This window comes from Orbicella faveolata, unplaced genomic scaffold (assembly GCF_042242905.1).
Source record: "Orbicella faveolata isolate gen_17 unplaced genomic scaffold, um_ofav_v1 contig_46, whole genome shotgun sequence".
NCBI classification, from domain to species: domain Eukaryota; kingdom Metazoa; phylum Cnidaria; class Anthozoa; order Scleractinia; family Merulinidae; genus Orbicella; species Orbicella faveolata.
The window spans coordinates 15,847,799-15,872,153 of NW_028301576.1; the positions used below are offsets into that span (position 1 = coordinate 15,847,799).

Sequence of the window (24,355 nt, forward strand, 5' to 3'; positions counted from 1 at the left end):
GCATTTTAAATTGTATTAGTTAGTTCCGAACTTCCCAAACAAGTGCACTTGTCATAGGGGCCCAATACCTGAAATAGATATCTACAATCAATCAATACACTACTTTCGCGTCTCTTTAAATTGCAGAAGGAAACATGCTTTCAGTAGATAGAATATTCGGCCTGGGCCGAAAAAATAGTATTCTCATTAAATACGAGCGGTGATACAATTACTGTCTGGTGTCTGATTCAAATTTGCTTTAAACGCCAAGCGATTGGCTTTAAAAAAAACGCGCCGCTTTATCATCTAATCAAAAGTAAAACCAAAACCAATCGTGACTCTCCTACGCTTTGCGACAGCTACAGTTTTGATTGGTTCATTGGAGTGTCTCGGTTCTTCGCTTACGACACAACCTGCTCCAACAGTTGCGTAACGTAATGATTGCGTGACAAGGATTTATTAATGATATTTTAACGGGAAGCTTTCTCACGCCGTAGGTAACAACTAACGTTCTTCTCATTAGTCGAGAAACGTGTCCCAGAGGCAACTCAGTTCGCTGCAGATTCCTTCAAAATGTGAGTAACCTGCCTGTCGATCTTCTAGGCGTGTGTCAATTTAGAACATAATTTCCTCGAAAGTGAGGTGCCCGGACATATATAGCCGTATATCAAGGGGGTTAATCCGTATTTTCGAAGACGAGTGCTTCACTCCGCACGGAAGATACTGCCGAACATTTTATCTTTAAAGTCTCTTATCTCCCTCAATTAAAAAAAAAAAACTAATAAATTTCAGTTTGAAAGATTATAGAACAATAATTTAATCATTGAGAGGCTGAATGAAACTTTGCACTCTTGTACAAGGAAATCAGTGCTGGAGGAAATTTTCTCGGGAAGCACACGAAGACGAAACAACATTCACAAATTATTTTGTCACGCTACTTACCCAGTAAGTGTCTAAAATAATTGAAAAATTTGTTTTCAAATAAATGAGGCAATCCGTAAAGCTAACAAGGCTTTGAAATTGTCCTCCTTTTTTCAGTGATTACACATTTACAAGGTTTCGCTTCTGTAGTTTCTAAAAACACGCCAGAAGGACCACAAGGAAATAATGTCATGGGAACGTGTCACTGTTAAAAAACAGTGTTTCACTGAGGAAGTACCACGTTGTACATCTTCTAATGAACTACAGTAATTCACTCAATTTTTGCGGTGCAATAAAAATGTTTTCAGATACGGCTGGCGCTCCGGCGATGAGCAGTGATCGGCTTCAGTCAGTGTGGCCCGGTTTTAATTTTCCTCCCTCCTGAGGAAACCTGGCCTGAATTTAAAACCAGCTTCAGCTGATGTGGTTTCCTCTCTAAACATTCTGAAACATTTTTATTTGTCATTTATTAATTAATTTTCGTTACATTATACAGTTGGTATCACACGTCGCTTTAGCAAATAACCGCTTCTTTCGATCACTGCGGAAATTGATCTCTTGGATGTAATTCTTTTGAAAGCCTTTAAGTGGCTTAACTAGTGAAATAACTATAAAACAGGCCAGTGCTAAACAAAAGCGGACAGTCTAGCCGCAAAATTAAAATTAGACCATATGCTAGTCCGTACAGCTATATTATGTGGAATGATTTATTAGCCTATTTCTCCGATTAGCCTAAAAGCTCTATGGATAGCCTTGAAAATACTACGGTTACTCTCTAATTTGTATCTGAAAAATCCCGGCATTTGGCAACCGTTGTCGCTGGCCATGTGTAGATGATTGTCGCTTGAAAATAGAACGTCTCAGATCTGCTCCTCTAAGGGCTCAGAATTTTTTAACTTACGAAAAGTAGAGATTTGTGATCCTCACTTCGTGTGCAAAAATTGAATACTTAAGTCTCACACATGAATTGAAAAACCTCCAGGAGGTCGATGCTGCATTGACTGTAAACGTATCCCCTTCCGCCCCCACGCTTCTTTGGCATTAAGCCCTACGTCAAATAGCGTCATAGAGCTTTTACGGTGATCATATTGTCAATCAATATGACCACAAACAATAACTCTTCCTCTCTTACATCAAATAATATCGTTAACTTGAAAACATCATAAAAACAAATGATTATAACTGGAACTGATCAGTTTCGATTTCCTCGCAAAACACGAGGGGGGTTTTATTGAAAAACCGGTTTACGAAAGATCAAATCCTTGAGGTGTTAACTCTTCAGATCCTATACCTGACATCTGTGGGTAGGCCTGCACCGATTGTACGCGCGCGGCAACGTCTGGGCAACTTTTTGCATTTTGGAGCACGGATCTAGAAACCTCGAGCAAGTCAGAGGCATTCTAAGCAACGCTTGAGTAAAATATAGGTTTTAGAGCACATATCAAGCAAGAAAAAGTCAACAATTTCATAGAAAACTTCAATTTATGCGAATTTCTTGAATGTTTCTCAACTTTTTGGAGTTTGAAGACATAGATAGATAAATAGATAATCTTTATTTGAACACGGCCAATTGACAACGTTCGCAAATACGTCAAAAGAACCAGGTGTTTTGTTCCTACAGAGTGTCCTTAAATTTCGCCCACATTTGCGAGCAACTTTTTAAAGCTAACTTGTTCAAGCTATTTTTCTTGACTGATGTTAGCAATTATTGTGAAGAACAAAAAATATAGTTTTTAATCAACGTTCATATAAAAATATCAAGAAATTTAGGTAGCATCTTTCTAAATTTAGGTAGCAACCCAGTTTTCAGCTAAATTTTTTGCAATTTTTTAGCATTTTTCTAAATGCGTGAGCAACTATCCAGCATTTAACGAGCACAATCGCAACAGGCCTAATAACAACTCTATTCTTCCAGAGCATTAAAATAGCGCAAAAAACGACAGATACATTCCAGCTTACATTTAAATGTTAAAGTGATTTTTATGTCACAAAGCTTAAGATGAGCCTTTTATGCGGCGCCTTTGAGCAATTAGATCCTTTCATTACAGTTCGTGTTCTGTTAATGTAGTCTCATTGTTGGCTCTGTGAAACCTATTTTCCACATTGCAAGTTACATATATGACGAATTCATTTTGCGGAACCGAAAAATTGACCGACAGCCTGGAACGAAACTGGCATAAAAGAAATATTTATGTTTTTGATAGTTTTCGAAGCAGAACATTAAACTTTGGACTTTCTAACAGATCTTTCGGCAGTGTCCAAATTGAAGTATCGGTAATTCTTAAAGTCAGTCCACAAGAATACAAGAATCTTTAGGAGACACTTGAAAGGTGAAAACGTGTTGCTCTGAACAACACAGCGGATAGATGGTTTAGAACTTCCAAACAGGAACTCAGGGAAAAACTTATAGTTATATTACAGTTTTCTCCTGGTTGATAAACTTCTTTTACTCGGTCAATTATCGACTAACTTAACAATACATTCAGTCTGTACATAACTTTTTTGCATTTGCAAGAGAAGACCTGGTAATTATGAGATACGGGTTCATGCTTCAGAGATACAAGCCAATTAAAATTGTGCAAGAATCGAATGATTTGCAGGAAATTTAACAATTAGGAAACTAATCCAAGCGCAACGTAAAAAAATGGTGTTAGAATTCAATGATTGTGAAACAATTTTAATTGCCGCTTGATGCATAAACAGAAAGAAGTTATTTACCAGCCGTACAATAAATGGCTTACTAAAACACTAATAGAGGCTTGAAAGAGATAAGAATTTTTTAACAAGTTTACAATTTATTGCAATTAGCTCTGTAATTCTGATAACTCTCATCGGGAAAACAGCTTCAGTAAGACAGCAGTTCTGGCCTCAAATATGCACGAAATACTTTTCCGTGTTCGTCATTAAAAAAGCAGTCACTGGTTCAGTCGTTAATTAGTTTTGTAACCTTTGCAGAACGTTCTTTTCCCAAGGGGCTGTTTGCTATGGCTGCAAAAGCTATTAACATACGTTATTAGAGTTAAGTTTGAAGTGACATTCTGTTGTTTCAGCATCCGCTATTTGGAGTGTTTGTGTACAAATCCACACACCGACAGTGTAGTGCTAAAGAAACAGCGCCGTCAAGAACGACTGTATATTTTAACTGTAAGATGAACAGCAGCCAAAAGGGAAAAGCGTTCGAGAGATGGGACCGAGATGGCGTGGCGCAGCACAGGAATACAATGCACGAGATAGCCATGCAAAAACAACTCAGTATGTACCAAAGAGAAGAGAAACTTCTAGAGAAAGAACTTCGAGAGATTTCCAAAGTCAAAGAAACTCTCTTGCAGATTCGGGCGCCGCTAAGGAGGAAAGTACAAGCGGCCGCCGTCGAGGACAACTCAGTTGAAAGTACTGGAGTTGAAAGGAATTTGCGAAAAGTTTCTGCTCCGTCAACAAAGAGCAGCGTGGCTTGGCCGAGCGTTCAGCAAAGTTGTACAAATAAACTTGACTCCGACGGCACTAATGTGCCAACATCTTCAATGAGAACTTCATTTCAAACGAAACAGAACGGGTCAACATCTTCGACTAACTCGCGACAACGTAATATAAGCGTTCTTGAACTGCCTAAAAGGCAGCCAAATATTCCACCAGGAATTTCTGGGGAGAAAGGATTTTCACAAGGAAAAATTTCCGCCCCGGCATTTTACGCCGGGAAACGGCCGGTTTCCGAGGACAGTGACAAAAGTGGATTTCTACCCATTATCAAAACGCCAGAACCTCCACTAGAGTGCAGCCCTTCGGTGAAAAGAAAAACCCCGCTACTTGACAGGCCGTTGAGCGCAAGTAAAGATACTGAAGTAGATTATAACGCACGGTCGCCATCTAAGTTAAGCCCGATCGCTCCAAGTAGGGCTGATACGACGATCTCTAGGGCTCGATCTGTCCCCTGCGATCTTCCCTCTCATCCGATTACGCCGAGGGGACGGCGTGCCCATTCGGAAGCGGATGAAGTTGCCACGTTGACCATGGAGGAGACACTCAGAATCAAAGGCAAATTTCGACAAATTGGTCATTCTGTTATAGCAACAGCTTTGCTCAAAGGCTTGAAACAGAAAGGACAGCTCTCGTCAGAGGCCATACATAACATGCACAAACCGATCTCTCTAGGGGAAGGAAACGTGACGAACAACGAGGAAAATAAAGGCGGCGATGAATCGACAAGCGAATCGAAAGGTTATGATGAAGACGCAAAAGCATCCACACAGGGGCAGAGAAGGCACACGTTTAGAAATATCGCGCGCAAAACCATTAATGTCAACAGAATGCTAAGTGTGAGAAACAATGCAAGGAGGAGGTCACAATCCGACCCGTCGCTAATCGAAAACTCCATGGCAAAAGCGGTGACCAATTCGAAAGAAAAGAGAGACACTTCTGCACAGTCAAAAGACTTCGGGTCAAAGGGCGCTACGATCGCTGGACAACAGAGAAGGAGCAGCATCACGGAGATTCAACGGGACAACACCATACGAAAGGAAAGCGAAAGCGAGAACACTTCACAGACTCAACAGATGAGCGTCAAACAAAGCGCTGGTGTTGATCCTTTCAGGCCTCTAATGAACCCACGCACAGCGCATGCGCGCAGGAAAAAAAACACATTTACTGGAGAGTTCATCTTTCAGAGTCCCTCGGGAGATATTGAGTCACAACAAACCCAGCTAGATGAACAAACCACGGGAAATAAATCTGTTCGCTTTGCTTCAGATGCAGGGACTTAAAAAAAAAATTATCACTTTCGACAATAACTGTGGATAATAAATTAGTTGTAACCCCAGTGCCTTTAAAACAAAATAATAAACAGTATATCTATCAACGTTAATATTTCGTTATTCCTATCATTTCTGTTGCAATACAGCGCTTGCATAACTCTTAAACTAGAACTTTACAAAAGGCTTTGCAAAGTCTGCATACGAGCCAAGTGGCCCATCAGTTTCAGTAGCATGAAGCGATTACGAATATTTCTACTCCCCCCTGGATGGGATGCTAGTCCATCGCAGGGTTACTCCCCAGCGTAACGTTCGCCGGTACCCATTTATACACCTGGGTGGAGAGAGGCATTGTGAGAGTAAGGTGTTTTGCCTAAGAACACAACACAATGTCCCCGGCCAGGGCTCGAACTGGAGTCGAGCGCACTAACCACAAGGCCACCGCGCCTCCCACGCGCAGTCTTTACCGCGGTGTGAAAACCTCTGAAGTTTTTTTTGTTTCGGAGACGCTGTTTTCGTGCTTTATATTGCATTGTTTTAAGCTTTCTGTTTTATTTGTTTTGTCTCTGGTGAGTTTTACAGGTTTTTTCACTGAGCATGACCAGAAACACGGGAAGGCGGCAAGATGAGAGACCCTGGGAAAGAGGTTGGCGTTAGCCAAATGCAGTATGGGAAACATTGAGTTTACATCAACCCACCAAGACCTAGTTTAGACTCAAGTTTATAGACCTTAGTGGTCCGTAGCCTGTGATCGTTACGTTCGGTACGATCGACGAGATGAAGAAAACGGTAGTCATACTGGTCTGAACAATTATCACAAAGCAGCAAAAAGGCAAGGGTGCATGGAGATTGTGTGTGGTAGGAGGGCAACCTCCCCCCACCCCAGGTACATCTTTAACTAAGCGTTTATATCACGGTTATATGTATAAAGTTCCCTCCCGACTAGTCCAGAATTGGCACATTCTTTATGTTCCGTCTTTTGCGAGTCAAAAATAGCTTACGTCACGTAAGTGGTTACACTGAAAGTGTTGGCTCGACACGGAAGTCAAGAGTGGCCCTTCACCCAGGGTTACATGACCACACCACTCTACCTCCCTCCTACCCTTCCCTCTCCTCCTTCCCGGGCCATTTTCCGATTTTTGATACAGTTAAAAGTACAATTTTTTTTTTTACCCGGGGTGCCTCAGTATGGAGGGTGACCTTCCCACGAGGGACAATTTCTCTCAATTTTCACAGGAGAGAGAATGCACAGCCAAGCTCTTTTAACCAAGCCTTTTGTTTTCAATCAATACTCAGCGTCAACAGACCTCACTGGTCGTAGAGCAAAATCAGACCAACACTAACTTAATACCAATCAGTTATTCGACGGACGCAGTATGGACATAAAACAAACCCACATAAACCATTTTGACACAGCGTTCTTTGAACTGTAACTTTATTACAGAAATATAGACCCAAGTCTTCGTTCTTGGAGAAAAACTACTTGCCTTAATTTGGACATGCACGCATTACAAAACTATAGAATAACCTCGTCATCTTGACTACAGAAACTAATTACAGCTTACTGGAAAAACATGATCAACTTGATCATAAACCCGTCTACAGCAGTTCGGCATTTCTTCTTTCCGGCAAATTTCCTCGCTAGCCCCAGATTAAAGTTAAATTTTAAGAAATACGTCAAACAGCAATGTTTCTCGCGGGCTTATCTTATGTTTACTATTAGTTCAAAAAAGAACCCACTTAGTTGGCAGCGCGCTTTCCAGCCCTTTCACTTCCACGTCAATAAGGGGATTCTGAACTTAAGAATGTGGATAAAACCATAGCGTGTGGCCATTCAAATGAAAGCTTTTGAGCGGCACCTTAGTCTGATACTTTTAATTACGCTGTACAAGGTTGCTCTGTCTTTAAGAACTGTAGATGAAACCTTGGCGTGTAACTATTCAAATAAAAGCTATTAAGTAGTACTTTCACGTGGTAACGTTTATTTTTATTCTGCACAAGGTTGTTCTAACTTTAGGTCTGTTGATAAAACCCAAATGTGTAACCATTCAAATGAAAGCTATGGAGCAGTATTTTAACGTGGTACAGTACCAGTTACTATGCTGTGCAAAGTAACGTTGTTCCAACTGTAAGGTCTGTGAATGAAATACTAGTGTGTGACCATTTATGAAATGAAAAGCTACTGGGCACTTCTCTTAAGAGGACCTGTCGTTTTGACAGCATCGCAAGATTTAACTTCGAAGTTTATCAACTTGAACGTGGCCACTGTGGGAGTGAAAGGGGAAAAGCAGTGTTTTTTGTACCTATAATTGTTTCGATGCACCTAACCAGCCTCTGACTGAGCAACATTAAGAAATTTCTTGGACACTCGCCTTCCGTTCAAAATCATATAGACTATTGGGTAAATTCTAACTACCTACATATCCTAACACCCAGAATTCATTTATATTAACTGTCATCTCTTAGGGAAAAACAACATAAATTACTACTCTAGTCAAATCAATATCTATTTGAACCGAGCCTTGTCCAATGTTTGCTTGTTACAAAGGTCACCCTACTTTATTACCTACTCGAAATTCTATTGGCTTTAGATTTCCATGACGTAACTGGTCCTTTTGAGACAACTGACTCGCTTTTGAGACAATTGCCTCAAGCAATTTTTTGGGTCGAAAATTTTTAGGAGATTTGCAGCATGATGTCAATGCAAGGTGGAATAGGTACCTGCCTATAAAAATCTCCAGGAACAACAAACGGGATTTTGTATTGCCGAACATGGCATTGAAATTTGAGCATTTTGTTTTGTAATTGTCGCAAAAAAAACAAACAAACAAAAAAAGGAAAAACAAATACTTGTAAGACATCAAAAGAAAACCCGAGCTCTGTTAACAGCCCTATACCCCCACCAACTAAGCTAAAACTTTGATCACCAAACTAACATTAATGTTCTACCAGCTCACTTTAGAAACAGTTGCTGCAACACTGTAAATTCAAATTCTCTGACCAAGATTTTTTTGAGGGAGCATCAACATGTACAAACCAAAATCTTCTTCACGTCAAGTTTCCTTCTAAAGTTTTCTAACGCCATCGAAGCACATTCCGGGGGGTGCCTTGATGTCATCTTACTGCAAAAATACGCTACGTCGCATGGCAACCCCGCTAACCAACAAATTACACAACTGCGGGCTCACTGATTTCTCAAAGAAGCCCTTCGGATGGATAATGAACGATTCACAAGGAGCAAAGAAAAATTATGAAATAATTTGACATCTGAAGATTGCAGCTTCGTTTATCGGCTGATGCTCCCTTAGTCTGATTATACCTTAACTACACTTTGTTGACTTAACTATAAAAAGATCTGATTAAACTACACTTAGTTATACAAACATTATACCATTACCTTTTTTGAGTTTGTTTTAGTTTGATAATTAAAACCTTACCTATCAAAAGTTCAATTATCACATACAGATTACAAATCGACCTGATGCCCCAATTCGTATCTGCATAATTTATTACAAGCTGTGAAAATTATCATGCAAATTAATAACGCTTATTACTCTTTAGCAGGGGTAGGGTGAGGCAGAGATAACCCCTTGCTTTCCTTTCCATTGAAGTGATTTAAGGAGCGCCGTGCAGCACACAGTAAGGCCTGCCGCCATATTGATAAAATTGATTTCCTTCTAGATGTTTGATGCAACCTGGATGCTGTAAAAAAAAGCATTTATTATTTATTGCAAACTTCATTCATTAATTCATCAAGTTTAAACAAAGGAAATTATGACTGTGACGGTGTTTGGATATCTCATGTTAATTGGCATAGAATTTTACGACTGTATTTCTCCGTTTTCTCCTTAGCTTTAGTTTCGATTGCGAAGATATATCAAACACTCAGGACAGTGTTTGACCACATTTCCAAAAGTACCTCGAAGTTCGTCAAAAAAAAATCCGCTGCGCATCGTATTTTCAACTCTCTTCTCGGCATTTGAAAATGTGGTCAACCACGGTCTTTCGTGTTCGATATATTACGTGACGTTACGACAGCCGTCATATCCGGTCCGACAATTATGGTCGACAAAAAGGTCTTGCGTTCTACTTTACAAAACAAAATTAGAAAGATTCAGCGACTTAGTTGGGTTTCAATGTGATGTGATAGGAGGACAATTGATGTAGTCGTACATGAAATCTTACCTGACATTTAAAGCAAGAAGCGTGCCAAGGTTCACCCATGGCCTCCACCCATCGTTCTCCGCCGCCGATCGGCCGCTTGCACAGACTACATTTCACACAGAACAGTTTCTTGTAATCCTCTTCGCAGTAAGGTTTTCCTCGATCAACATTGAAGCCCTCAGACCCGATGGATTTACCACAGTGACTGCAGATAAAATGCTCGGGATGGAAAGTCTTGCCAACCGCTTGAACACAAGGCTGTGAAAAGTAAGAGGTCATTAAGCGAGCGCTACTCGAACGTGACCTCGTAACAATGTAACCCAAGTCCATACTGTGTCACGTTTCCACTTCTGTACGTGAAATATAGTTAACCTAAGCGTGAATTTGTAACCGGAAAATCGATTTAGTTAGGGAGCATTTTACGAGGTTCGAAGTTAAAGCCTTAGAATACGAACGGTTCATGTTCTCTCTATGCGAAGAAGGGCATACCGTCTCAGACAGTTGGGAGACACATTGTGGTATTGCACGATAAATTAGTCCAAATGGGATCCGATCCTGCACTGTGTCATCAAGCACAATACAACACGAAAGGTCATTAGATAACAGAGGTATAATTTGCCGAACTTACATCGAATTTGGAGACTGTTGCGTGACAACGGAGTAGTGGTGCGTGACGAGTACGTATGGAAGAAGTCTTAGCTTCATCGTTTGCTTCTTTTCCACAACCAGTTTATATTTCGTGCACGTTCATGTCCAAAGATACCAAAAATGCGAGTGAGTTATACTCTCCGGAAATGTTCCGACGACTTACGAAGATTGCCGAACCGCTCCGATCAAATCAACTACAGAACTGAAGCTTGCAATGGTCACTCTGGAATTGTGAAAAGCTGAGTTTAATGAACAGCAATAATTGACTCGTTACAGAAAAGCAATGCATTATTAAACGTGCCAAAAAAATAGGATCCTTCTTTTACGAAGCCAAAAATAAATAGTATTTGCTGGGTAAATATCATCACTTTAAAAATTATATATTATTTCTTGCAGGAAAATATAAATGTTATTTACGAAAACATGCATCTTGCAGATAGCAAAAAATAAATTACTGTCGAGATTTCAGGAAAACAAGTTTAAAACATGATTGAGCACTTTGAATACATCTAATTGTCATCGGCACGAAAAATGATGAAAATGTACCTTTTAACACTAATCCACATTACTAGCTTTTCAACAACTACAAAACTACTTGTGTAAGTAGGTAAAATATTCTATGCTTCATTCAAATGAGCCTACACTTTTTCAGTCTACTAGATAATTTCTGCACTCTTCTAGAATTACCTATTTGTGTAATTTGTTAAAAAAAAAGAACTCTCAGGACGTTAAAAATATAAAACTGATTTTAAAGTGACCTGTGCAAATGTTATACATCGATGCAGCACCTACAAAATTTAAATAATAAAAAACTCCCTAAGACTGCACTGGTCACCAGTTTTTGCCAACAGTGAAAAAACGTTATCTTTTTACTAATAATTTTATCTACTTTACTACGGGTGAAGTAAAGTAATACGAATATTTACAGCTACTTGTGAACAACTAACAATAAGCTAGGTATTTCGAAACGTTAGACTAAAGACGGCCTGTCATTTGAACACTGAACGATTGCATGGCGCAAGCCAGCAGAAAATATAAGAACCGTAAAGTCATTTAAAAGTATAAACTTGTTTTCCAAGTTCAATCGTAAAATGACTAGATTTTCACAGGAACGACTTTTGCGATGTGGATACGACATAAAGGAGCTACGTCATGGTATGCGCATGCGTTTGTAAACCGTGTTAATCTTCCGACGATCCTTGATCCTTCATGGTTTATTATTATCTCTTTGGTGTTTTTCTATCTTAGTAAAATATTGTTTTCAGGCCTCCTTCAATTTAAAGGTAACTTTCATACGTGGCCAAAATAACTCAAATGCCTTAACTGGGTCCCTGTAATCCAATTATATGTACTACAGGGAACACATGATAATGTTTGCAGCTGGCAAAAGTTTCTAATTACTTTTCTTCCATCGTTTACGGACCCCTTTTACGTGTCATCCAAAAAAGTCAAAAGACGTCCAACAACCCAATAAAAAATTATTTCCTGATCTTCAAGATCGATTTGAACAAGTTAGATCTATCTAAATGCTTAAATTTTAGTTTTCTAGACAAAAGAGACGATCCATGGCCGTAAATGTGAGACACAACACACGAGTCAAATTTATCCTTCTATTTATCGTATGGATAATAAGTGTATTTTTGTCCTTTAAGCCGTTGTTGACAGTTTGCCAAAATATACTCGGCATGCCGCGTTTCATTTCTCACTTGCTCTAAGGAATCATGCAGTTGATTAATATAAATCTTTAAAGGCAGTAGCCTTCTTTCTGCCCTTGCAAACCGATCCTTCCTGTCAGCTATATAGTCTTCCATTAGGTTCATCCGTAGGAATTTGTCTTCTACTTGCGCTGATTTATCTCTCGTCTTGTTCCTCAGCTCCTTGATTCGCTTGTGGTACATCTCCAACATCTCCTGAAGACTGCGCTTGCGCGTGACCAGCTCACGCCTGCGGTCTTCCGCTTTCTGATGCGCTGATTGGACAAGCACAGCGCGGCGCGTGGCATCGTGGACGCGTTTCACGGACGCTTCCCTGGCAGCTTTCACTTCTGTCAGTTCGTACTCAATGTTCCTGATGTTTCGTAAGTCTTCGGATTTCTTTTGCTCGATCTTGTGATTCATTTGCCAGTTCTCTGACATTGCTCTGTACTTGCTATCCAGCCTTCCCTCTTGATAGCGAATACGCTCTTCGAGTTTCATAACCTTATCCTCAGCTATAAATCTCTTGCGTTCGAGTTTCGCTAACAACTTTTTCGCGTCTTGGAAGCGTTTGTTGGCTTCTGGGATTCCTTCTTTGGCTTTGCCCTGGCGTTCGGTGGCTTCACGCAGAGCCTCCTTCAAGGCCACAACTTTATCGCGTATGGATCCCATTCCGGGTTCAGAGGTCGGTACCTCCAACGATCCTAAACTTGTTACATTACTGATGCCCGAAGAGGCCGGCCAGTTGCTGTTTATATCAGAGCTGCTGCTACTTCTTCGAGGGTAACTAATTCCGTACACAGGGGTGGGGTAAGAAGAATACGAGTTATTCCGCCCCCATCTAGAGTGACTTTCTTGTGGGTCTTTTTTCAGGGTCAGCGCTTTGTTCACGCGCTGTTGATTTTTGGATTTTACAGCGGCCTCCGCAGGGTTCTTGGATTTTATGGACGCCTCCCGAATGGCCTTCAACATTGCACTTGAGGGGGGAGGTACCGGTGGCGGACACGCGTGCAGGCTCTTGGGCTGAAAATTTAGAAAAATACACACATACCATCACGTCCTTTAAGTTTGTTACCATGACTACGCAAAGATTAACGGAACTCTCACCGAAGTCTGGCCGAGCGATCCCTGAAAGAACTTGCTGAAACTTTCACGAAGAAACCTTCGGTGATGCCGTGCAGTGCGGTGCAGGTGAGGTGCAGTTATTGCAATTAATTTAGACGTGCTTTTAGTAATTACACGCCCTGCCAACCACAACCATCTCTCGTCTCGAGTTAACTGTCATCCCACTTTCAAGACACGTTTAAGATTTGGACGAAAACTTCCATATCAGGGTCTTTGAACGATTACTACTGGTGCGCGAAAATTGCAACCCCACCCCTCCCCCCCCCAAAAAAAAACAACAACCAAAGACATTTAACGAGTATTGAACGTTTCCACTCGAGTCTTAAGTGACCATCAGTTGGGGAGGGGGGGAATAACAATGAACTCGTCACGAATTTGGTCGGGCTGGAAGTTATAGGAATAATAATGATAGGTTTGATAGTTTTATTGCAATTAAGTGCATCAAACATTCGACTGCCATAACGTGCAGGAGCATGACATTAGTGAGACGTTAAAATGAGGCATGCCTTGATACAGATCTTAACATGCTTTCCGCTGACCGTTTATTATTATTCCTTACAGCTTGTGTCTTTTTAACATTGTGATAAGCGCATGAATGAGGCTTTTCTAGCTGTGATGATGAGTGTGGATCGAGTTGCAAGTAACTTTTGGGAAGTAAACGTTGAATTAACTGTTTTGGTTCTTCTTCTGTTGATTACTACATTTGGGTAGAACGTTGCGCTCGAGAGGTCAGTACCAACAGCCATCTTCATGAGACAACATAATTGCTGGAACACGCTTCGCAGTACACTAGCCACTGGCCACAAACGATTCAGTCATGGGCTCAAGAAAAGTACTCCAGTGATTACAAAGATTGTAAGGATTCCTCCCACTTCACATCAACCTTTGCCTTGAATGACCATACATCAATAAATCCAGTCAACTCTGTACCATTCCAGCATGCCAAATTAGGAGTAACTTTCAAGTGCAGTTGCAGGTGTCATATCTTACTCTAAGTGCAGTGCTAGTGTTGAAGCAGAAACATACAAATAAAGAACCTCGACCATGACCCCCACTGTCGCCCGACGAGACAGTTTGATGTAACATTAAAACTCTGATTCTGTTGTACTGATCAAACTTTTGAGTCCTTTGCTTGGTGCGCTTGTTTGATTGCGTGTTTGTTAATTTGCTTGTTTGTTTGATATCTTACTTGCATACTTCTCTGTTTCTTAATTTGTTTGTTTGTTTTTGTGTTTGTCTATCTGTTTGCCTGTCTGTTTGTTTGTTTGTTTGTTTGTTTCTTTGTTTGTTTGGGTGCTGGTTTATGCATTGACGTCTTTCGACTTCTTTCTACCAACCCTATCGCTTTGGTTACGGAAAGTCTATATTACAAAATTTGTCAGCAGCTGGTTGCTACACACTTCATTGATAATTTCACAAAAGTCATCTATTTTGCCGAGTACATTCATGTATACAGCATTTTTATTCTTTGCATGTGAACATGCCCATAGCTACTCTGCACAAAAACGCAGTCTTATTAATTCCACAATACAAGACTATACTTTGGGTTAAACACAGTCTACACTAAAAAAGTACTTCACTATGATTTTCATATTGTAAAAGTTCGCGTTACAATTCCTGCAGGACAACATCCAACGATTAATTCCTAGTAGCATTACTCTCTATTACGTCGAAAAAACACTGCATGTATGTCATGTCTTAACATTATTCTGCTTAAATTCCTAAGCTACGATACTAAAATTCAAAGCACTTTGAAAACAAGAAAACTTTGCAAATATACACGTATGGTATACGTATGTGTACAATAATTATTGCAAAATTCAGAAATCATATTTCCACTTTTATTGCATTGTGTATCAGGAATGTTCCAGTCTTAAGATTTACACAGCTAAGCAAAAAAGAAATTATTTCTTCTTATATAATTTCTTCAAATGTATCTACAGTAATCATGTAATTACACATGTGATCATTCACAAGGTCACGTGGATGACGTTCCACGTGATAAATAGCCACGTCCAACGAGGCCTCGACCAATCACAGCAAAGTGTGAATATACAATTGTACCTAATAACGTAAAAGTGTACGTAGTCCATTATTTAGCGCAAAGGACTGTGAGAATGCTGGTGTTCTACTAAATATGTGAATTTTGTGCAACTTCAAGGAAACCAGTGGTGAGAATTGAAGTAAACAACATGAAGACCCCTTCATATCACAATTCGAGCACAATTTATTGACAAATAGTTCCATGAAGCTTCGGTTGACCTTTTTAGATTCTTAAAAGTGAAACTAAGGCAAAAAACATCAGAGAGGTTGGAGTGCGAGGTTTAGCACAATGGAATGGAATGAAGGTCAAGAATGAAATTGAATTTATGACAAAGCGATTTTCTCATCATTTTATTGTCAGTTTGATGTCCTCTTGAGTTTACAACTGGTTTTCGTTAGGAGAATTAAGCACTTTTGTGTATTATTGCAATACATATGCCAGATTAGACACTGACCAAAATGCAAATTCTCTAAACATGACGCACACCACTGGTTCCCCTTTTAAACAGAATATGATTGGTGGTTGTACAAACAATGTACACAGTATTATGTGACAAATGTGTCAAGTGCTTCCAAAAATCGTCAGCTTTTCAAGGCTGGTCTTGGAAATCATTTTGTTACATTGTGCTTGATGAGCAACAACCACAAAAGTTGAAACACGGACCGGATGAAACCATTTCGGTAACAATTCTTTCAGAGAACACTTCTCGGCCAAACTCGGGGGACGGCTATGTGGGAAGGAGGTTTCAAAACATACGTGAACTCATAAAATGATCTTGAATGTAATGTCTAGGACACTTGCGCAATATTTTCCCGATCGCTGAAGTACACACAGTTTTATAGCAAGTGGCAAAGGGTTTGGATTCAAACATTCAGTAGGATAATGACTAACAATATGTATACCAAAGTGAAATCCTAAAACTGATCACAGAACTTGGCATAACTCAGCAGGTCCAACAGTATCCCTCAGACCATGATTGTTATGACAATCAAACAACACTTCTTCCAACTAATTGGACAATTGCCGACTGATTCACCTTACCAGCTACATATATGAGGGAAACTATTCATTTAAAAATTCAAAATTATATTTCCACTCAAAGGTTGGGAAAACTGAATTATAAGAATCACTCTTCTATATATGTATATCTGTAAACTCCACCGCAAAAGTCACAAGAAACTTTAGTGCTACAAATAACATCCTCTGTTTTACTTAATGTATTTCAACCTACCTGCCGACAGTGACCATGTACAGTGACTGAAAAATGTAAAATCTTGGAGACTTTCTTCCATCTCATAAAAAGTCAAAGAATTTAGAAGTACACACAAGAGTATCCTGTAATAAATTTGTTCTTAAATTTCCTAGTTGGTTGGGCTGCTAAAACTGTGAACTTTCTTTTAAAAGATGTTTCCAAGAAAGAAAGAGAAACATTCACTGGCACATGTTACGAATAACCTCCATGAAGAAATCTGAACCACTTTCCACTTAGTCTCATAACATTTTCCTAATAATTCTCACTCTAGTGACTCAGCTGTAAATCAAATAAACACCACAAGATATGTTTCAGTCTCATCTGCTTGTGTGGAGATCTTGTGCCCTTCGCCAACATTTTTTATTCTGCATGAACATAAAAATAACAAAACCAATATTTACTCACCCCACTTATAGGCTGCTTGCAAGTGTCGCAATGAGGAGCAAAATATTGATTGAAGTCCTTTTCACAGTAAAGCTTTCCTCCTTCTTCAATGAAGCCCTGGTTCTGAAGTGACTCCCCACATCCGTCGCAGACAAAATGGTGCGGATGCCATGCCTTGCCAATTGCACTCACAAAAGGTCCACTGAAACATGCATCATGCAAATGCTACAGTAAGTGAAGTTAAGTTATAATGTTGTTAAAAGTCTATGGGTGTGTTCCTTTGGCAGGATCTGGCTCAAGATCTGTGGTGCATCAAAGGAACTGACAAGTCCACTCTGGGCAAGAATTCATCAGTTTCCTTCATATGCCTTGATCTGAAAGATCTTTGATTATTGCTCCTCATCCAGAACACACCCTATTAAAAGGTAAGGTAAAGTCTACGTACGAGCCAAGTGACCCATAAGGTCAAAGCTTATCCCAGATTCTGTAGCATGATGCCACTAGGTGTATTAAATTTGCCACTACCCATTTATACATCTGGGTGGAGAGTGGCAATTGAGACCAACAGTTCTAGCCAAGAACACAACACAGTGTCCCTTGCCAGGGCTCGAACCAGGACTGTTTGATCTAGAGTCGATGGTGGTTGCCAAATGGTTAGTGCACAGATGTAACAGTTCAAGCCCTGGCTGTGTGTTTATGCTCACACAGGACAGGTCAGTTTGTTTTCTTGACCCATCCCCAGTTGTCCAAAGGGTGGATAATGGTCTCCACCAGATAAATCACTACCAAGTGGATAAAAGCAACAACACAAATTATGCTATACACTGGATAGTTATTCATTGGTGAATAGCACTCCTCTGAACAACTGAGCCAGATGTAGAAAATATTTATGTCAACTGGTGAATTGATGAAGAATCTGCCAAAAAATGGCAACATATTGATAGCACTAGGGATAAATAACTTGTGATGGACTAGCATCCTGTCTAGTGAGAATGGTAAAACTCCTAGTCTCTTCATGCTACAGAAAAGTGGCAGCCTGTGTCAAGCACCTCTCACACCAGGCTGAGAAGAAGCTGTAATTTCTTATTGGCAAACGTTGGTTGGAAAAGTATGGGGAGCCTTTCAATCTGAAGTATATTTCTTGGACAAGTTTTCACCTTTTTCAGCTGGCAATCAACAGGATGCAACATGGTTAACATTTCAATTTGGTAACTGTGAACTTAATTTCTTTCCAAATGCATCTTCTTATCTTGTCGACCTAAATAACTTACAAGACTTCCTCTCCACAGGCATCACAGAAAGGAGTTCTTGTCTCCTCAACTGGATTTGAAGGAGGAGGCTTAGTGGGCGTCCTCTTCCACTCTGGTTGGCCTGGTGAGGAGGTGGGGGACACTGCTGCAGGAGATGCAGATGATGGCAGCTTCTGTGATGGACTACGGACTGGTTGAGGTGGTGCAACAGGTTGACTCATTTGAACCATCCCGGGGAGAGCGACAGGCTGGGGCTGCCCTGGTCGTGCCATGACTGGAGCTGGTGGAGCTACAGGCATACTGTGGGCAGGTTTTATTACAGGCGGGGTTGGTCTGTACATTTTAGGAAGCGCAGAGTTGGATGGTTTGGGACGGTCTCCTTTTGGCCTATCAAAGACACTCCCTGGTGCTTCTAATAAAGAAAGTATATATAGACCCTTTGTCAAAGTTTTAGCAGAGACACCTCACCGAACAGGATATAAGTCAGAATTAAAGATACATGTAGATGTAGCCTGAGTTAAAAATCAAGCAAAAACAGCCCAACCTCCAGCCTCAACAGCGTCTTGAAGCATCTTGAATGTTCGAGATTGTACATGCTTCTCATCATCATCATCTGGGTCATGAAAGGCTTCTGGGGGAGGGGGAGGTAGATCTGGAAAAAAACAATTGATTATGCTACAGCCATTGACAATCAACACTATTCAAGAGAGAAAAGTGTCTTGCCCGAGAACACCACCTAATGAATCCCGTAGGGCTTGAACTTGGACAGCATCATTTAAAGTCCAACACCACATACAGTACTGTACCTGTATCTGGTGTTTGACTACATACATACATATTGTACCTGCACAGTCAAGTCACTTATTAATGATATTCAAGTGAAATGAAGCAACAACACTTGTCAAAGACATTAACAGTTTCTGTTAGTCTTGACATTTCAGTCATATCTGTTCTTCTGAGTTAATGGGTCAGAGCTGTTCATTATATTAAGTTAGCATGGAGGGGAATCCCAATTTCAGAAACCCTAGAATTTTTGAACCAAACTCAATAACTTGAGCCAAAAGTCGTTTCCCTCTCCTCAGTCTAACACTGTAATTTTACCCTCATTTTCTCAAACTACCTAATTTTTGAAACCAATTTTCTTTTCCATTGGAGGTTTAACAAATCTGGATTTCACTGTAGCACATCATCAGATAAATGTAGATAAATCATCAGAGATTGTTGATTGTACCAGGAGCTGTGTGCAACATCCACACTTGTCTCCGCACAGTGGGCATTCAGGCACCCCTAATCACATGAAAAAGCTACCTGGGTTTGTTATATAAGCTGATTTTCTATACTGTACTTGAACCAGGTACAAGAACAACATTGCACAGGAAAGCAGTCTTTGACAAGTAATTGTCTTTTTCCAGCATTACACAGCAGAGAAGACTAGAGTTGTTCCATGAACGCTCCACTAATGATAAAATGTTCTTTACATACCATCTTCTTCTTGGTGATCAAGGTGTCTCTGAAGTAACTTAAATGATTTGGACTGGACTTTTGGATCTGGAGGATGCCCCCAAGTTGGCGGTTCGTCAGCAAAGGCCACTGATTGAAAAAAATTGTGTTCAGAACTTGAACTGTCAAGGCTTTTCTCAGAATTTTTTTGGTTTCACACTTGTTTCAAGGTTGTGTTCATTGAAATTATTGTTTATCACTTGAAGGGAAATTCAAGAACTTACCATCCCCATCATCACTTATGTTCAGTTTAAAACGGTCAGCAAGATCTCTGTCATCTTGGCTGGGTCTGGGCACTCCTCTGTCCGTTTGATCATAGCCTCCCCTAGACCGCAAAGTTAAAACACAAGATTACAGAAAGGTTCACCCCTGCTGTAAATTTGCCACTCCAATGTATGAATGTTTACACCTTAAGGTTCAACAATGGTTTTCTCAATGCATAGCAGCATGACAGTTTTGATTTACTGATAAGTTTGGACAACCAACAGAACAGAAACCAAACCATTACCAATACAAGACATCAATAACAAATAACATACCCAAGAAATTCGACACCACCGATACAGGAGCTCCATCTCCCTGGACAATATTAGCACAACCAAAGTTTTACCTCTAATATGTATTACAGTAATGATTACAGTATTTGGCCATTGATACAGTAATCGACAGTGTTCATCAAATCCTGGTGTACAGGAAAGTAGATAAGAAAACACTAAGGCTATGTTCACACTTGGTACCTGAGCACTGTGCCAGAGTACGATTCTCACAGGGCACTAATGTGAATACACCTTTTTATCAAGTACTCACACCAGAATTCAGGCACAGCCCATATCCCCTTGTACTCAGGCACTTAATAGTACTTCATTATTTGGAGTAGCAGAACACACCATTTTATCTTGGTGCCTAGGCACCAGCGCTCAGGCAGCTGCCTCATTTCCAAGCCCAGCTGGCTTTTCTTGCCTCCAAAGTTAGCCCAAGTCTTTGTTTTCAAGTGAAATTGGAGCCAGATTTAAGACTGTTCTCTTTTACCCGATGACATTAGCCAGTAGTCGGCCCTTACCTAAAACCCTGAGTGTATTCTCTTTCCCATGTTTTTTGCCTCTAATCAAAAATGTGAAAATATACATTTCTGCAAGCAATCAGCTTCCTAAGTTGCCAAGAAAACTGCAAGTGACATAATTATTCTGTAACATAACCCTCAGCAATATTACGTAGTGCAACAAAAGCCCAATAACCCATATTTGCTATCAGCTATCTATAATTACAGCTGTCGAGAAAAATATGCTATGGTAGCAGCCCATTTTTAATTTGATGAAGTATCAGTCTGCAGCAGATTTTTAAAAAAACATTATGGACAAATAGTATTTCCTCACCTGGACTGTGAAACTGAGGGGGGAGCTGGTGGTGGGGGGACTGGCTGGGCTGTCACACCCACAGGTCCAGTTCTTGAAGCAGGAGCACGCTGTGCCTGAACAGGTGGTGGTTGCCATGAGCTTCCACCACCTGCTGGAGATGTGCGGCCAGTTGTGGCAGCTTGAGGCTGTGAGAGCTGAGATGGTGAAGACGATGCCCCAAAAGGCTTTGCCATTGCATTGAATTTGTGATCAACCTTTGCTGAGTGGACTACATCTGTTACTTCAATTGTTTTGGGACCTGATTTCCTATAAATAGAACAAAATTGTTTTTTTTACAAATGAATATATGAAAGATCACATATTTGAACTGGGGAGAAAGAAATATGGAGACATGATTGATCATCGCAGTTTTGTACATAACTAAGGCAGTTACAAAATGAAGGCCCGAAAAAAAAATTCAGGCTGTAATGGGAATCAAATTCATCACCTCTGAGATACTGGTGTTTGTATTGCTTAGAACTGGAGATGTGTGTGAAAGAAATTGTCTCTTAATGGCAATGGTTTTAGATTCAGATGTCCAGGAATTAAGTGCTAGGTAGTTTTGTTGTGTTGTATCTTAAACGATATTCAGTGCACAAAGATACACAGTGACACCTTGATTTAATAACAAATCCCTTTACAACAGAGACCTTGGTAAAACAAAGAATAATCTGTACCACAGCCAAAGTGATCAACAGTAAACTGCAACAAAAGAGGTGGTGGTGAATGGTAAATGCGAGAAGGCAAGACTGGTGTGTTTCTTTGCGAGCCCGAAACATTTTAGCCTTTTAAAATTGCGAGACCGAGACTTCAAAGTACTTAAAATGTGACCACGAGACGTTCAGACTCTAACATGTTCAGTCATCATATACAAAACCAAACAGAAAAATCGAGACTGAGACAGCTTTGTGCAAAAATCAAGACTGTGAGACACACATAACAACTAGGAAACAAGACTAAGAGATGTGTGAAATTTGAAGAAAATTTTGCAAGACCCATGGTTTTTGAAGGACCATTCACCACCCCCAACAAAGATAATCCCGATGGAATGAACCCATGTATTCCAATCCAACCTGGGAGAGACAAACCTCTCTTAGCCTGGATAAGCAGCAGTGCATGTAACTTAGTATTTTGTACACTGTTTAACTTTTGAGTTTACATGTAGTAGTTAGTGATGACCAAAGGAGGCAGCTAAATGAGATTTTGGGACAATAGTTTGTATATATTTAGGCACAGTCGGGTATTGCACAGTGCCTAAGCAATGTTTTTCAGCTTAAAAGTAAATTTGAACAGCAATATACAATGAAATGTCTGAAGAAAATAATAATGTTCTACTCCACTTGTAACAAAGTGGAGTAAAATAAGGAGTTTGACAAGGACTACATGTTACTATTGAGAAGACTTGCTTTAAGTCTGACAATTTGACAGCCAAAATTTAAATCCTTAGCAAGCAGATGGTTTAATTAAGTGGCTCGACTCCAACAATTGAACAACCCCTTTTAACGAAACAACTACAGAGCCGAGTTATAAACAAAGGGATGTTTATCACTGAAAAAATTTACACAAATAACAAGCCTAACTTCTTACAGAAGCAAAATAAATTAAATGTTACATTATCGCTACATGTTTCTCCAATAAACAAGAGTATTTTTAGAACGCATTTCTCTTCATTGTACAACTCTTCCAAAAATATCGCATTCTTTTGGCACAAGAATACCAAACAAGGAATTGACATGTTCTAGAATCAATCATAGTCAAAGATATATTCATGAAGCGCAATTTTCATCTTTTGATGAGCGGATAAGTTATAAATCATCCGCTGACACTTTTCGAACTTGTTTCTTAAATCGTAATAAATCGTGAAAGAAACAATAATTACTGGTTAGAAGACTCAATGACCCTTTAAATAAAACACACTCTTCAGGAACCGGAATTAATCGGATCGATCAGAAACAACATCTTTGCAATTCAAAACCAAATGAAATTTACATCAACTTCTAAACACGAATAAATTACTACAGCTCGCTTGTTTCTGACCTAGCACTCAATCACAAGGAACGTAAATTCTGCCTTTAAGAAGACAAATGTCACTTAGAAATTATTTTACTTCCCGCAACTAAAAGAGCTTCATAGTTTTCACTTTCCACAACGTTCCGCTCGAGTAGTCTCCAGCGTTACAATGGAGAAAGAAACCTATGAAAACAATAACTTCGACCCGTTTTACAACTTGCCCCGAGAGAAAGATGTGCAGAACGAGCAAAGCTCTTAGATTTGCAAACATTTGTCAGAATTCTGAGTCAACATTCAAGCTTAGCTACGCTGCATCTCAAGTAAGCCGCATTATGATCGAATTACATCAACACCCAAAACTTCTCGCTGATTTTATATGCCGAACAATTCCTTTCCGAACGTAACCACTGTGGAGGAATGGAACCATTTATGGGCATCTAAAGCGAAATAAAATTCCGCTCAAAGGAAATCGTTTTCCCCTCGTCAAGGACGTGCAAATATAGAAGTATAATTATCCCCTGGTGCGACAGATCGATCTAGGTGAAACACGTACGATACGAAAATGTTGAAGTCGACTGTCCATTTCACCGTAATCGTTGAATACACGGCACGTCGATGAGAGGTTAACAATGCAATATTTTCAAAGAGAGAGCGGAGAAAAGCAGAAATGTCAGACAAATGCAAAGTGACACTATTTATTTTGTTGCAAATGTAGTTATTTCTCTCGTTAGCTTACTTACCTTTGAAGAAGTAGGTCGAGATTTTGCCCTGCCCTTCTAACGGCATCTTGAGCATCGAAGTGAGTCATGTTATCCGATGAAAACCCGTTCACTTCTAAGACATAATCCCCTGATGCTATTCCACTAACACCAGCTTTGGAGCCTGGTGTTACCTGAATGGAAAGAGAGCATGGAAAACTCGATCAGAAAACTCGAACACAACCATAGAAATCAACAGCAGGCACTCTTGTCGAGGCTCTACCTTTGATATGGCCAATGGACTACCGAAATCTTTGCCACCTTGTAGTCGAAAACCCCACGGACCACCTCCTCTGAGCGCAGCCGTGTACGTGGTGCCGGCCATTTCTCAATACTCAAGAACAGGCTCGAAATATTGTTTCTACAAAACACTTCTCCGGATTACAGGAAAAACATCACAGCCATCCACACAGCTCACACAACCGAGCGGCGGGTGGAGCGACATTCCGATTGGTCCATGAACAATGGATTGATAGTAATAGAACTT

At 40.1% G+C, this 24,355-nt stretch overlaps 2 protein-coding genes across 3 annotated transcripts; one reads left to right on the forward strand and one right to left on the reverse strand.

The window, feature by feature from the left end:
* The first annotated feature begins 3,877 nt into the window (after nt 1-3,877).
* On the forward strand, nt 3,878-5,758 carry LOC110047519 (uncharacterized). Its single transcript, XM_020753271.2, has one exon. It carries the CDS (start codon nt 4,050-4,052, stop codon nt 5,655-5,657), a length of 1,608 nt encoding a protein of 535 aa, XP_020608930.2. The 5' UTR covers nt 3,878-4,049; the 3' UTR covers nt 5,658-5,758.
* A 1,305-nt stretch (nt 5,759-7,063) lies between these two features.
* LOC110047465 (PDZ and LIM domain protein 7-like) lies at nt 7,064-24,308 on the reverse strand. Of its 2 annotated transcripts, XM_020753216.2 has the most exons (10): nt 24,092-24,303; nt 23,851-24,002; nt 21,080-21,367; nt 19,931-20,031; nt 19,689-19,796; nt 18,751-18,858; nt 18,228-18,618; nt 16,978-17,158; nt 9,831-10,067; nt 7,064-9,347 (listed from the first exon to the last, which is right to left on the reverse strand). In XM_020753216.2, the coding sequence occupies exons 1-10, from the start codon at nt 24,191-24,193 to the stop codon at nt 9,261-9,263; spliced, it is 1,755 nt and encodes a 584-aa protein (XP_020608875.1). In that variant the 5' UTR covers nt 24,194-24,303; the 3' UTR covers nt 7,064-9,260. The 2 variants fall into 2 exon arrangements, with proteins under 2 accessions (XP_020608875.1, XP_020608874.1); XM_020753215.2 differs by lacking the exons at nt 7,064-9,347; nt 9,831-10,067 and adding an exon at nt 10,687-13,174 and having other exon boundaries at nt 24,092-24,308.
* Nucleotides 24,309-24,355: the final 47 nt, after the last annotated feature.